Raw genomic sequence first — 16071 nt, 5'->3', positions numbered from 1 at the left:
TATCAGACACAATCGATGTAAGTTGAAAAATATGGAGAGGATAAAGAAAGATAATCTTAAACTTGAGAAAGTTATAATAGTCATTGCTAGCACCAGAATTCTTTAGACCACTTCACTGACCAAAGAGTCACCCCTAAATAGTTTGATCACCACAGAAAATTTATTCATGTTTCAATATATATCCTATCACTATCTTTGGGGTCCCTACAATCTGATTCTTAGCACTCCTTGGAGAACTTGGGTCAACCAAGGGGATATGCAGTGAGTTTTGTTTTCTTTTCTTAATGTTTTTTAATATGTCCCACTATGCAAGGGTGGAGGATGAAAAGGTACAGCTGAGTTCTATTTTGCCCCACCCCATTCTGTCCTCTCTTCTCTTTTGCACTCTATGAAGAACAATGGACAGAGGGAAGTTAGGGTAACTTGGAGCCTTTCCACCTCATGCAATTGGTTTTATCAGCCATGAAGGCAGCTAATCTCAAGGCCCAGGCATCTGAGTAATCAGGCCTCTGAGACCAGGAAGAAGAGTCATTACAATTGCCTGCAAGTAGCAGTGTTAGCTGAGCGCTGAAGAATTGATGCTTTTAAACTGCAGTGTTGGAGAAGACTCTTGAAGAGTACCTTAGACTGCAAAGAGATCCAACCAGTCCATCCTAAAGGAAATCAGTCCTGGGTGTTCATTGGAAGGACTGATGCTGAAGCTGAAACTCCAATACTTTGACCACCTCATGTGAAGAGTTGATTCACTGGAAAAGACCCTGATGCTGGGAGGGATTGGGGGCAGGAGGAGAAGGGGAAGACAGAGGATGAGATGGCTGGATGGCATCACCAACTCAATGGACATGAGTTTGGGTAAATGGGAATTGGTGATGGACAGGGAGGCCTGGCATGCTGTGATTCACGGGGTCGAAAAGAGTCGGGTATGACTGAGCGACTGAACTGAACTGAACTGAACTGAGCAGTGTTTTGTTCTTGAACCAAAATACCAGAAATATTTTAATTAATAGGGACAATGATAAATAAAATAGGAAGTGAGATAAGAGGTCATTGACTGAGAAAACAAGGCTTTTCTTCTCATTTTTACAACTCTTTGAATGACCCACAAAGGGAAGCTGCATGCAAATAATATTTTAAGTTCCAGGATGTGCTTTTGCTTTTCCAAGGATTCTCCACAGAAAAATTCACAAGCGAGGTCATTAAATTAAACAGAAGATATTTAGAATAGGCAGCCTCACCCCATATAAAGCAACTGTAAGCCTTTCTGTGTTTTAGAAGTTTTTAGATAAATAGTCAGATTCATTTAAGCTTTGTAACTTCAAGAGATGGTGCTTCTAAGGATATGACTGGAGGGACTGCAGACATGGGATTCCTTAGTCTGTTAACAGATCTGTGGGAGGTTAGAGAGAATTGGACTATTGTGCTTCAATCAGCAGCACAACCTACATGTCACAGTCAATTTAACCACGAAGCTTTAGAGGTGGGTGAGGACAAATGGCTGTCTGAAGCAAAACTTGAAAAAGGGCCACTCATTTGGTGTGAGAGAATTACAGGTTTAGACGCAAAGACTATCACAGAAAAACAGTTTAAATAGACTTAAGGTTTGAAGATTGACAAGAAGAGATATCATAAAGTTGCTGTATCTAATTGCATAGTTGGTTAAGAGCATGGGTCATAGAGCCAGGCTGCTTGGAATTGGGTACGTGTCCTGTCACTGAGCCATTGGGCAATGTTGGGCAAGTTTCTCCCCTCGCTGTGCCTCAGCTTCCTCATTTGCTATGTCCAAAAATTATAATATTATCTACTGAAAATATTCAATGAATTAATACATGTAAAGTTCTTCCAAAGGGACTGATAGTTGGTAAAAGCTCTCAACACTGAACTATTACTATAACCCAGAACTGCCCCCAAGGAATTACTGTTTGCTCAATATTTACTACTATGTAATAGGACTTATGAAAAGTAATTTATGTGACTTATGTTTACTATTAACAATCATCCTACAATGTAGGTGCTATTGCCTTATTTTACTAGTAATGAAAATGAGGCATAGAGAAGCTTGCCCAAGGTCACACAGCAAGAAGTGGTACTGTCAAGATTCACCTGGGTGGTCCGGCTCTAGGTACAACACATGTCATCCTGTGTGGTACTGTCTCTAGACTTGACACAGGGAACAGTGGACACAAACAATGCATTTGGTTTCATTATCTGTTTCAGTGGGTTTAGACTTCTCAGCAAAAAGGGGCTACAGTGGATCCATCACCTCTCTTTTCTGGTTTTCAAGCCTCATAAGTCTCCAAAATGAAGAATGGGCCAACTAGTATTTAAGAAGAAGCAGGCCACTGCGAAGCCAGAAAGGAAATTAGAACTTTCACTTCTGATATAATAAGCAAGTTAATAATAAATTTGTATAAGGTCTAATTTTGGAGCCTTCATCCCAATAGTATACCAAACAGCTCTGCATTATTCATCTTCTAAAGAAAGAGAAAAAGCTCCACAGAGTTCATGGAATTGAAGGCACTGCCTTCATATGATCGTCCTCTTCCAGTGTACTGTGATACGTGGTAGTTCAGGTGTATTTGGGAAAGTGGATTCAAGAATGATTTTTACCTATTCTTAACTGAATTAATCTTCAGAACCCAGGCAATGTCTTTAAAAATCCTAAAGAGCCAGCACATGTGAACAAGAAAATGGCAATTCTGCTATCATGTACTAAATAAATAAATAAATATATTTATTACTAAATATTTTATTACTAAATAAACTAAATAAAGATAAAGATTAGCTTAGTATATTTAATAAGAATCTTTGCACATTTTGAAAATACCAAAATGCCTACTTAAAATTCATATTCCTTTTCACTACCCTTAACAATGAATTCTGTTCTAAGTAAATAGTGTAGCTTGAGATATTAAGTCATCAATGTAATTAATATTCTTAAATTTAAAAAAGCATAAACTATCATGAAAATAGATAAGTTATATAAGTTGTCACTAGTTATCCAAGAATTGCCTACTGTAAACATATTTAAGTCATGTTAAATATGTGCGGGCCTCAACACTTTTGAGTCTACATATTTTTGGTAACTTACACATTAATATTCTTAAACTTTGCATATGGCAAATTTGGATATCCTTACATCAGTTTTCCAAAAATATTCAAATTTAAAGTGTTATGTTTCTTCCTTCCTGCCAGTAGATTGGTTTTGGCAACTTTATCTGGCTAATATTTGATTATTTGAAACTTTTGTTGCAGTTATTTTGAATCTGTATCCTTTTATACAGATAGTCTCTTCAAGGATGCCTCTGGGAGAGGGGCTGAGGAAGAGGATCATGGTGGGGCCTCACTCCATTTCTCCTTTAGCCCCTTGCTGTGCATCTAGATTACGTTTTAAGTTTCTGCCTAATAATTTGCTTGGAAATAAGGCTCCACTTGGAGAAGGCAATGGCATCCCACTCCAGTACTCTTGCCTGGTAAATCCCATGGACGGAGGAGACTGGTAGGCTACAGTCCATGGGGTCACTAGGAGTTGGACACGACTGAGCAACTTCTCTTTCACTTTTCACTTTCATGCATTGGAGAAGGAAATGGCAACCCACTCCAGTGTTCTTGCCTGAAGAATCCCAGGGACGGGGAGCCTGGTGGGCTGCCGTCTATGGGGTCGCACAGAATCGGACACGACTGAAGCGACTTAGCAGCAGCAGCAGCAGCAAGGCTCCATTGCTAAGAAATATGTACAATTCATTAACTCATTTGTTAAAAATATCAAACTTCACTATATTATTAACATTTAAAAGTCATTAAATACTCAATTTATTCAATAAATTTTTCATTAATTCTATAAATATTAAACTTACTGCTTATTATAACTCTGTTCTTGACATTCAAAAACTGAGTAAAACTGGACAATAAATACTGGTGTTATTAGTAATAAAGATACAAATCTTGCCTCATGTCTGTGCAATTGAGATAAGGTAGATAGAAGGGCTGCTGGGTACATACACCAAATCAAACCTTTAGCCACAATAAATTCCCACTGGATTATAATCTAGTCAACTATATATTAATAGTGAAGACAAGAATAGGGTTAAAATGTTTTATAAAATCTTGGAATTATCTTTAAAGGTTTAGAAATAAAATTTGGGATTTTGTTTTCTGGGAACGGAAATTCTCCAGTAATATTTCCTTTTTATTGCAGAAAAATGATTTAGAATGTTGTGCTAATTTCTGCTGTATAGCAAGTGACTCAGTTGTATATATATGTACATTCTTTTTATATTCTTTTACCCCAAGAAATTGGATATAGTCCCCTGTGCTATACACTAGGGCCTTGCTGTTTATCTATTCCAAATGTAATAGTTTCCACCTACTAACCTCAAACTCCCAGCCCACCCCTCTCCCCAAACCTTGGCAATCACGGGTCTGTTCTCTACGTCTGTGTGTCTGTTTCTGTTCTATATGTAGGTTCATTTGAGCCATATTTTAGATTCTACATGTAAGTGACATCATATGGTATTTGTCTTTCTCATTTTGACTTATTTCACTTAGCATGATCATTTCTAGTTGCATCCATGCTGCTACAAATGGCATTACATTGTTCTTTTTTATGGCTGAGTAGTACTCCATTGTATACATGTAGCACATTTTCTTTATCCATTCATCTGTCAATGGACATTTAGGTTGTTTCCATGTCTTGACTATTGTGAATAGTGCTGCTATGAACACAGGGGTGCATGTATCTTTTTAATTATAATTCTGTCCAGGCATATGCCCAGGAGTAGGATTGCGGGATCATATGACGGTTCTATTTTTAGTTTTCTGAGGAACCTCCATACTGTTTTCCATAGTTGCTGCACCAACTCACATTCCCACCAACAGTGTAGAAGAGAAATCCTCCAATAATCTTTAGGGTCTAGTCTTATAATTCAACTCATTTAGCTTTCACAAACAGAACAGTGACTATCTATACAGTGTATAACTTCTTAATGAATTAAACTAAACATAAAATGAAACTTTAAAATACACCATCTTCCAAAATTATTCAGCCATTTTGTAGAAATATATAGTAAGTTTACCTATTTGATGCCACTAAGTTTGATGGCTTACATGTATATGTTATTAACAATTCAAGACATTCACATTTCATTTGTATTTTATTAATATTTCAGCTACTTATTTACTTTAGACACAGCTTGATGCTAATTTTCATGCACTTTCAGTAGGTCAACACAAACTTCAGTACATGAGAATGTGGACCTGTAGTAAGTGAGCTGGTAAGTCATATAGTATATATAATTTATTACATTATTTTTTCTCTATATTCTCCAATACTTACTGCCAAAAGATCTGTGTATGTCCAAATACATTATTGATGAAATTATTAGCTACCAGTAGTGTCGTGTCTGGCTTTATATGTTTTCTTCACTTTCTTGGTTAAGTATTACCTTTTTATTTGTTTGAAGGAAGAAATCAGATCATTTGGATAGGCAAAAAAAGATTAAACAAGCCTGAAAACCTCCCACTTACAATATTTCTATGAAAGAATTAGAGAAAAGCATTTAGGTATAGAGCCTCCAAATATAAAGAAAAGATAATCCATGGAGTGCTTCATTCTTTAGAAACCTCTGTGATAAGGGAGGGGGCATATCTTTTGTACATTTTGTAAAGAGATTTAAACGCTAAGAGGCCCTCCTTCTCTCAGACCATGGGGCTAGAACCGAAGGGGGTGGGGAACTTCCCAACTTCACAGCAAACGATAATCTTGTATTGAAACAAAAGGCAAGGATGACTCAGAATGTAATTAGGGTTGGGCATGTAAGCAAATGACACAATATAACTTGTGGTATTTAAAAAGAAGACAAGGCCCAGGAAAAGGCAGCTGATGTTTCCACACAGAGACAAGGCATACAGAATGAGAAGGAAAAAAAAACAAAAACAAAAAACAAAACACTCCTTAATTAATAAAATACAGCAAAGGGGATGACAAACCTCTGAATTTTGTAGCTGAGCATCCCACTTGTTGCTCCTCCCCATCTCATCATTTATAGAGAGGGAACGCTTGCAACATTTATGTCTAAAACAAATGACAGAGGAGAGAAGATTTCTAAACAGACTGAATGTAAAAGACAGAGCTGGAGTCCCATTTCTATGAAAATAGAATGCCTCTGATATTTTGTCAACATTCTTGTTAATGTCACAACAAGATGAAACAGGCACAGAGCACCCTGGCACCCAGACCCGTTCATTGTTTAACCAGAGGCTGCTGATTTGTTATTCAGGTGCTTTTTATTTTTTAACATGTATTTGTTTTTGAAACATTTCTCTGTTCACATGAAGAAGGGCAGGGGCAAAAAAAGACATGAAATTCATCTACCTGTACTCTAAAATGTCATCTCACAGCATGTTCCAATACCAAGCCAAGAAATGGCTTAGACAGGATCCCTGCCAACTGGCAAGGACTTGAAGATTACTTGGCTTCCTGCAGTGCCATCCTTTTCTCACACAGCAAACCTCACAATTTACTTTCCAATGGTCTCAATGTTAATACTACATTCCTTTTGAGATATAGAACAGGGCTCAGCAAACTTTTTTTTTTTTTTTTGTAAAGGCCTGGATATCAGATTTAAAGCTCTGTGGGCCTTCTGGACTCTACTGCAACCACTCAACTCTGCCTTTACACAAAGAAAGCAGCCATAGACAATACATAAGCAAATGGGTATGGCTCTGTTTCAATAAAACTTTATTTAAAAATAGATGGACAGTTAAGGAATGAGCACACATGTATTCTAATAAAGTTTATTTACAAACATAGGTAGCAGGCAGAATTTAGGCCAAGGGCCAAAGTTTGTTGACTCATGTAATAGATTACAGAAATTCAGGACTAATTAAAATTTCTCCCATTAACATAGTTAGGAGGGAAATGTATAGAACATAGTTAAGTCTTATTTTCATACATACGTTTGAGTTGAAGTTTGCCCATGGAATTCATTCATTTCTCTAGTCATTAAAAAGAAATTATTCTTTCCAACTATGTTCAAGTCATTGTGTAAGACAAGTAGATCTGCTATCAAAATAATATATAAAATAATAAAAAAAAAGAACTAGTGAACAAAACAGGCACGGTCCCTACCTCACAGCATAGCGGGTCTGAGAGGATATATATGCAAATATTTACTGAGGTCTACTGCGTATCATGCACTCTTCTACCAGTAAAGGTACACTGTACGGAACAAAACAGACTAGGGCCTCTGGTGGTGTTTACATTCTTAGCAGAGGCAGATAGAATCACTTTTGTGACAAACAATAAACAACAAAAGATCACAGTGGTAAATGCCATGAAAAAATTATATATATAATGATAGAAAATCACTTAGCAGAGTGAGGAAAAGTGGTAGGTAATGGTGCTCAAAGAAGACTTTCAGAGAATATTTCTGAGCAAAGGGCTGAATGAAGAGAAAGAGCCATTTATACCAAGATGTGGGGCAAGAATTTTTCTAGCTAGGTAAACAGCATGTAAAGTCCCTGAGACAGGAATGAGCTGGTCTGAGGGAGTTATAACAAGAAGACTAAAGCCATCTGAGTGTCCGGAATGAGGGAAAGGTTTAATAACTGAGATATCCAGAGAGGAGTGTGGGGCCGATCATATAGGACCTCATGGTAAAGAATCTGGATTCTTTTCTCACATAATGGAAAACTGTACGAGGATACTAAGGAAAAGAACAATATATTCTTATACACTTCACACTGAATCAAGAATTACATATGAGGTGAGTGCTACTAAAAGCTCAATGTGAAATGGAAGTCAGGAGTAAGGAAGGGCTGCAGTTACCCATAGGAAAAAACCTGTTTGCCCTGATCCCAAAACCTGAGATCCATCAGTGGAGACAGTTTGGGGGAAGGCTTGCTCCTTCTTGCAGAGACACTCAAAAGACTGTATTATAACTCCAAATGCCCAACTTCTGGGGCCCGGGAAGTCTGCATGCCTTCTTGGATCTTTCAGTTTTAAATATAACAATCAAAATCGAAGTATTCATTGAAAAGTTAATACAGAGGTCTAGTTAGCTTGAAAATCAGGGGTTATTCTCAAATGAAGTTAGTGGAGAAATTTCTACAAGTGAGTTTAAAAGACAATTGTTATTCCTATTAACATTTCTCAGCAATTGACATTTTTTCTATCTCTAGGTATAAATAATGGCTTTCGAGATGGCTCAACAGGTAAAGAATCTGCCTGCAATACAAGAGACACAGGAGACACAGGTTCGATCCCTGGGTCAGGAAGATCCCCTGGAAAGGGAAATGGCAACCCATCCAGTATTCTTGCCTGAAAAATCTCATGGATAGAGGAGCCTGGTGGGCTACAGCCAAAGGGCCACAAAGAGTCGGACACAACCGAGTGACTAAGCACATGCATAAATCATATATGCATATTTTATTCAAATTTAACAACGAATTTTTAAAAACATACTTGTTGACTGTCTGCTCATTTTACCCATTCTAGAAATCCCCTCACGTGCAAATAAGAAAGCACCCTCTCTGGTTTAGTATTACACAGTCACCAGTCACTAAAACAATCCACAGATGAGAAGTCAGTTCTAGTTACTTAGATTCACATGTGCATATATTACCCTGTATGCAATAAATATTTACCTATTAGTCTAGAAGTATAAAGTTATTTTTCATCCCATAGGAAGATCTAGCTGACCCTCAAGTAACTTAGAAGCCAATTTTGGCATCTGAAAGCAGTTGCAAGGTCCCTTAACTCGCTTTATTTTATACCTAGCACACCCACACACTTTAGCACTTGCTATTTTTTATTTTTACATTATGATGATAACAGTACTATTGTTCAGACATTTAATAGACACCTTGGAAAATATAAAGGTGGATAAGGAGACATTCACTACACTCTGGGGACTCATAGTCTAAGTAGGCAAACAGCCATCAAGACAGATAATGAAAATGACAACAGCTACACAACATGGAAATGCAGTACTAACATGATATGTACAATGTGATAATACTGGAGAACTCGGCCTCTGAGGGTAAGTAGAGTGTGGGTAAATTTCATGGAGAAACTGGCAATGAAGCTGACTCTTAGAGAATAATTAAGAAGACAAATGGAGTCATAGAAGTTTTTAAGATCCTAGACCATTTGGCTAAATACAATTTGGATAATTAATACCATATAGCCTAGACTCAGTATCTTTTAATGTAATATTAGGACAAAAATGTTGCATGATGTAGTTGAAAGGGAGCAGAATTTGTCACGCCAAAATATGCCTTTTGGCATAAGGATTATTTCAGGCTGATTTTTTTTCTTTTTTTCTTTTTTTTTTGATGAAGGCTGATTATTTTTAAGAAACAGCAGACATAGGAAAAGCTCCAAAAACCAAGTAGGAATTAGCCTTCTAACTTACATTTACAGAGGAATTTACATTTACAAGAGAGATCTCCATTTGTAAGAATGTGGGTTTCCCAGGTATCCTAGTAAATAGCCCATGCTGCCAGTGCAGGAGATGTAAGAGACCTGGGTTTAATCCCTGGGTTGGGAAGATTCCCCTGGAGAAGGGAATGACTACTCACTCCAGTATTCTTGCCTGGAGAGTCCCATGGACAGAGGAGCTTGGCAGGCTACAGTGCACGGGTCGCAACGAATCAGACATAACTGAAGCAACTTAGCACACATGCACACATACTCACTCTCTGTATCGCAAGAGGAAGATGACTGAACCTCTAGCAACTCTATCAACAGAGGAGGTACGGATTTAAATCTTCATAACAACCATACTCTTGTGTACTGTGCTTGCCCTGAAAACCTGGCTTACCTGAGACATCTTTTGTGTTTAGCTGGAAACAGTATTTGAGGTCATTTTGGGGGGGCGCTGGTTACTCAGTTTTCCTGGGTGCAGGTATACATATTATTAAACTTTTGTTTGTTTTTCTCTTGTTAACATGTTTTTTATTATAGAGAGGTCTCAGTCATGAACCTGGAATCGTAGAGAAAGTATTCTTTTTCTTCCTCCACATGGTCCTTGCTTAAGAGATAACTTAAAATATAGTTGGGAAGGTAAAGTATATACCCAAAACGTTAATAGCACATAGTAAGCGCAGACTGCAATACAAAGATAATGCATTCATTTATTCAATCAACAGACATTTATTATCCATATTCTGTGGAGGATCCCCTGGAGGAGGACATGGCGACCACTCCAGTATTCTTGCCAGGAGAACCCCCATAGACAGAAGAGCCCGGTGGGCTACAGTCCATAGGGTCACAGAGAGTCAGACACGACTGAGTGACTAAGCACACACACACACGGATGATATACTACTCTAAGCCCTGGGGAAATGACACTGTACAAACACACAAGGAAGTCACACTCTAGTAGATATTAATATGAGTTGATAGGTGTGATACAAGGGTTTTTTTTTAAAAAAAGCTTATCACTATCACTGCTGTGCTGTGCTTAGTCACTCAGTCGTGTCCAACTCTTTGCAACCCCATGGACTATAGCCTGCCAGGCTCCTCTGTCCACGGGGATTCTCCAGGCAAGAATACTGAAATAGGTTGCCCTCCTCCAGGAGATCTTTCCAACCCAGGGGTTGAACTCAGGTCTCCTGCATTGCAGATAGATTTTTTACCATCTGAGCCACCAGGGAAGCCCTTGCTATCATTAATATGTTTCAGATAACTGTATGCTAAATCCTAATTCTCTGAAGCAAAGAATACAGTATTCAAGTAGAGAATGTTGTTAGTCAAAAAGTGCAGTCAAAAAATAACTTATCCAAGCACTTTATTAAAAGTGTTTCATTTATTAATATTCTGATGACAATTCATAACTGAATTTTATACTAACAATCAATTCATTAATTTTAGTTAGTGTGAAATAGTATAGTAGATAGATCTTTGCTCTCTGTTACAAGGCATGTTTTTAACTCAATTTACTTATACTTTCAATCAAAAAAAAAGAAAAGACACCATTTGGCAAAGGTAAACAGACTTTCTAAGCATTCTCCCAATACATTTTAAATACACGTATTTGTGAACTTGGGGTATATGAGAGAAAGAAAACAACAGTTCAAGAAGCACAGGATGTGGAATAGACATTCAACAATAGAGATTTCTGTGTCATAGGAAAGTAAAAAGGAATCACAAAAAAAGCGGCAAAGATACAAAGGCCTTTTGTACTTATCTTTACTATCCTAAGATCTGGTCACTCTCAGGTATTAGTATGGTTTGTTAATAATTCTGAAAAGAGCTATATGGCAGAAGAAAGTCAAACCTAGACGGACAACCCAGGTGTTTCATCCAATAAAAATGTGACTTTTGAACATTTATGTATATTGCTTTTCCTGATTTAAAAGTAAGGATGATGCTACAAACCTATCTCATGTTGGTATTAATCAACAAGCTATCATGGAAAGCTGATCTCCAAGAACTAAATCTGTCACATCAAGAGACCAGTAATGTAACAGTTCCAGCACTTATGATGACCAATACATTCTATGCCCCACTGCCCACCTTGTCTCTCATCTTATTCAGTTACAAGACCAGAAAAGTTGAGGAATGAGATTGGGAAGTCTAAGTCTCATATATTGACTTATAGTGACAGCTAGTCTCTTGTGAAGAATATTTAAAAGAATCCAGTTTACCAAACATCAAGCAAGGTAATAGATTAACATAAATTATCATCAAGTTGCTGCTAGCATTGATAACATACATTTTGCATTAAAAAAAATTCCGAATAGTGATGACGTGAGCTGCATAATAATCACGTTTGATGAATTATTCTGTTGAATAAATGGATGAATTACTTACACTTACACTGATAGCCTCAGGTTCTGCAGTGCATTACTTCTGATCCTAATACAACTACTGGGAATCAAAATAGAAGTAATACAAATTACAGTATTAAGTACACCAAATGGTTACAATAAAAAAGATTTCCATTTGAATTATCAAAATAAATACACTGCATGAAACTTAGAGCTTGAAGTATAGAAAACTTCTAATTAAGGGAAACTTATGAGAGCCTTTAGCAAGTTCTTTGCTGAATGCATTTATTTGGTTTCTTGATCCTCCAACCAATCGCATTAACAATGACAAAAGATATGCAAATTCAAACGGACAATTGTCAAGCCAAACTGCTCTGACTCAAACCAACAGAGACACTGTCAGCATATATTCTGCTTGATTCATGCTAGCAAGGGTCAGTTTAACCAAAAGACATGTTCATAGTTATGCTTGGCTATAATCTGAAAACTACGCCATAATCTTGACCAAAAATAATACAAACAAAAATCAAATGTATTTCAAACATTAATATATGAAGCATGTGCATGATTTAAATCCAGTAGAATCATGTCTGTATCCTGTTACTGTTGAATAACTGCATAACAACAACAAAAATATGCATTTTCATGCTTAAATCATCATTTGGATTGTATATTTTAAGCAAACAAAATATTACATTTTTGGTAGAACAACTCATTGAAGACAATTTGGGACTAAATTTCCCTCTCCACCTTCCTCAATGAATCCAAACTAATTTATAATGATTAAATTCTCATTCAAAACTGTATGAACAGTATACTGAGAATAGTAATAAGCTATTCAACCAAATTCATTTATTCATGATGGAAATAAGTTTTGTGAAAGGAAAAAAAAAAATCCTATTATAAACTGCTGTTGTAATTAGTGTCTGAAATTTAAGCTACATTTAATTAGTGCCTGAAATTTAAGCCATGTTATCAAAAGACTTCAGAATTGTTTGTTTTCTATTATTTTGCCTATCGATGTATTTTTTTCACCTGTAATCTACAATAGGAAGATTAACTAAAATTCCAAGGCTGGAAACTCTAAAACTATGAAGTTTTAGTTAACTTGTCAAATAAAATAACAGTGATCTTAGTTCAGTCCCTAGTGGACAAAAGTAAAATAACTATTACTTGGCATGATTCAGCAGGAGGTGATCTAAGTGAGTGTGACCACACAGGAACAAAAAAGAGCGTTTGTCCTTTCCCTATCTTTTATCTTCTTAAAGGGTTTGTTCTGTTAACAGACTAACATAAAGACGACTAGACTGCTTGTGTTCCTAACCATGCACATCAAGTGAATTTTTAGCAAAGATCCCTGGGGGAGAAGCTTTCCACAAATGGGACACTGACATTGTCACCCTTCCAGTGACACATTTGAACACACTTGTTATCTGCTGCTTACTTGTTACACAATTAAACAGAGAGCAAAGAGGGAAGGAATTTCAGAAAGTGTGTTATTTTTCATTGGCATATTTTCAACAAAAACTTTTAAATGGTTTATAGAGAAATAACTAAATATGATGCTTGATTTTTGCAAATTAGGATTCAGTGCATACTCAACATTAACACTTATCTGGATCCCCACATTGCACTGTGTGTGACGATAATGTCTTGAGGAAAGAGGCACTTTAGGGACATAGCAAAATTTACATGTCATGTTCAGCCCAAAGCTGCAGGTGCATGTCTTTTCACAGTGGGCAAACAACCTCTTCCTAATGAATTCACATTCAAATATATTTTCCTGATTTTTTTCTCAAGGACAGAAGAAATATATGACAGAAATCAGTCCTTTACTATTCTACTAGTTGCTGAAACTGTTTCCTTTACATACTTATTCAATTTCTTCAATCAAATATCATACTTTGTATTTATCCACATTTTATATTAACTTTACTAGAGGTTGAAAAATAAGTATCTGGTGATGACTTTCTGTCCTAGCTGCACAAAATTTCAGGGTGTAAAATTGATTTGATCCTGATAGTACTGTTGTTATTTAATTTTTTCACCAACTTACTCAAAACATACATGCTTTGTTTTTTTTTAAGTTGGGCTTTGACAGTCAGAAAAACTCAAGCTAAATTTTAAATAAGAGAAAACCAAAAATGTCACAAAATGTGCCAGTGTTAGGCACACAAATGGGGTGCCACCATACCTCAGAAGCACAAGCCTACAAAACGTTGGCTCACCCCCTTAAGTCACAGGGAGAGAGCCGTCTTGCATTTGCAAACACTGCCCCCCTGGAGCAAAAGGTAAACACACAAATGGCCCCCTAAGGAACTCTAAGTTAGTTGCAGCGGGAGAACAGAAAAGGCTCCGTGGAATTAGAAACTGAAAGCGTTCACTTACTTTTTGCAGCCACTGAGTATAATTTTCCATCACATGCTCCAGATGTTGAAGTTTCTGGGAAGAGAAATCCTGTTCCACGTGTGGAGCATCTCTCTGCAGAGCGTTTGTGTTGTACTGGTCTGTCGTACTCTCACGACAGTTACCGTCGTGTTCTGGAAGAATGAAAGTGTAGGCACATTGCCCATGTTGAATCCGGTTATATCTTCTCCCACCGTTTTCTGGACTTCGGCGCTGGTTGCTGCACCCTATGTGAGTCAGAATAGCAGCGAGGAAAGCAAAGGAAAGGAAAACTGTCATTGTACTGCCGGCACTCTCTTTCCGTGCCTCTCGCAAAACTCGCTCCTTTCTTCTGACCTTTAAACTAGTTCTTTATTTCAGGTAAAACTGCTTGTTTGTTTGACTTTTCCCTTTCAAAGAAAGTTTTGTAGAAGAATCACAGAAAACTAGCCATTTTTAGCTTTGTTCTAAAATGGTATTTTTTTTTTTTAATTTCACCGTAATGATAGTTTCCTTAGTTAAAAACTTGAGATATTTATTGCATAGTAGCTGAGATTTATTGTTTCCTCTCGGTGTAACCGTTCAGCGTGGAGCCTGCCTGAGTCAGCTGCGTGTACATATTCTAGACCCTTTCCTCTACCCTATCTGCTGCAGATCTGCTATTTTCTCCCAGACCTCAGTGAGTTTTATTAAGGTTGCACATCCAAGCCAAGCTGGAAGCAGGCAGCCTTTCACAAGATGACTTGACAAGAATGCATGAGTGTGCCCCTATGCTAAGGATTGCTGATGGCTTGAAGCGGCTGGATCGTCTTACAAATTGGCTAGATGCGCATGACCTCGATCGTGTATGGCCCTCCCGCCCCTTCCGCAGACAATTGCCTTGAGCCTTTAGCAGATTCACTGCAAATCAATAAATAGAGCAGTCCACCTTAATACACTTTTGGTGTGTATGCTGACCTACTAAAATCTAGCAAACTAGAAGTATGTCTTTAAAGTTTTACTTGATTGGGGAACCTGAAGAAGAAAACTGGCATAGTTTCCAAGAAAATTATTTTTTACAGTGGATGATGAATCTGTACAATTATTAATTAAAAAAAAAAAATAATTCTTTACTCTGGGGAAAAAGACATTAAAACCATTTTTAGAGATGGCATTTATTCACTTAGAATTTCAGGAAATTATCAGGAAGGGTCAAATTAGCAAAATATTTCATAATGTCACTCAAAGGAATACAGCATGTGCATATTAAGTAGAATAATTTTAGTATTTTCTGAGATATAAATTTTAAGTAAAACTGGCTCCCCAATCAGAATGCAGCCCTGTGTGTTCTGTGTACATAAATTGAGCAACTTCCTTACAAAAACACTGTGGTTACCATTTAAGACAGTGGCCTGAGAATTATTAATTCCTGTGGTACATCCCAATCATATATTTCACAAGGGCCTCTTTGGTACTGCAATGACTATCTTTAATGCTGGTATGGAAGTTCTACATAAATTCTCCCATGGCTGCACAGGAAAACTGTCTGAGAACAAACAGATCAGGTGTGTTAACGAGACAGCATAGGGCTGTATGGGAGAAATCTCTGCTTCTATTAAGTACGAAATAAAAAGTATCAGAAGATGATTTCTTAAATGTAGGGTGTAAGCATTTGAACAAACATTTGAACATAAAGAACAGGTGATAATTATAGAATTAATTTTACAGCACTGAGATCTTTACTAGCTCTGTGTGGAAAACATGAATTATAAGCAAAGGCTTTCACCAAGAACTGGGAGGGATTTTGGGGAATGGAGTTTCCCAACTGCAATCATGGTGTGAAAACAGAAGCCACAGATGTTGACTCTCATGTCCTGGAATGGAGGCAGAAGGCAGTAGATGAAGAGCGGTAAGGGTTAGAGACTGATGTGTGGA

The 16071-nt window shown here is 37.2% G+C and overlaps 1 protein-coding gene across 3 annotated transcripts in view; it reads right to left on the bottom strand.

Moving 5' to 3' along the window:
- The window catches only part of ANGPT1 (angiopoietin 1), a 471938-nt gene that overhangs the window by 288263 nt on the left and 167604 nt on the right, over nt 1–16071 (bottom strand). For 2 of the 3 annotated variants that reach the window (XM_059893126.1, XM_059893127.1), the window contains exon 2: nt 14161–14405. In XM_059893126.1, the coding sequence (XP_059749109.1) occupies nt 14161–14405 (245 nt within the window). 3 annotated transcript variants of the gene reach the window in all.

Source organism: Bos taurus, chromosome 14, assembly GCF_002263795.3.
Source record: "Bos taurus isolate L1 Dominette 01449 registration number 42190680 breed Hereford chromosome 14, ARS-UCD2.0, whole genome shotgun sequence".
Lineage (NCBI taxonomy): Eukaryota > Metazoa > Chordata > Mammalia > Artiodactyla > Bovidae > Bos > Bos taurus.
Note: the sequence above shows the minus strand (reverse complement) of the source record. Positions and strands in the feature narration are given on the sequence as shown.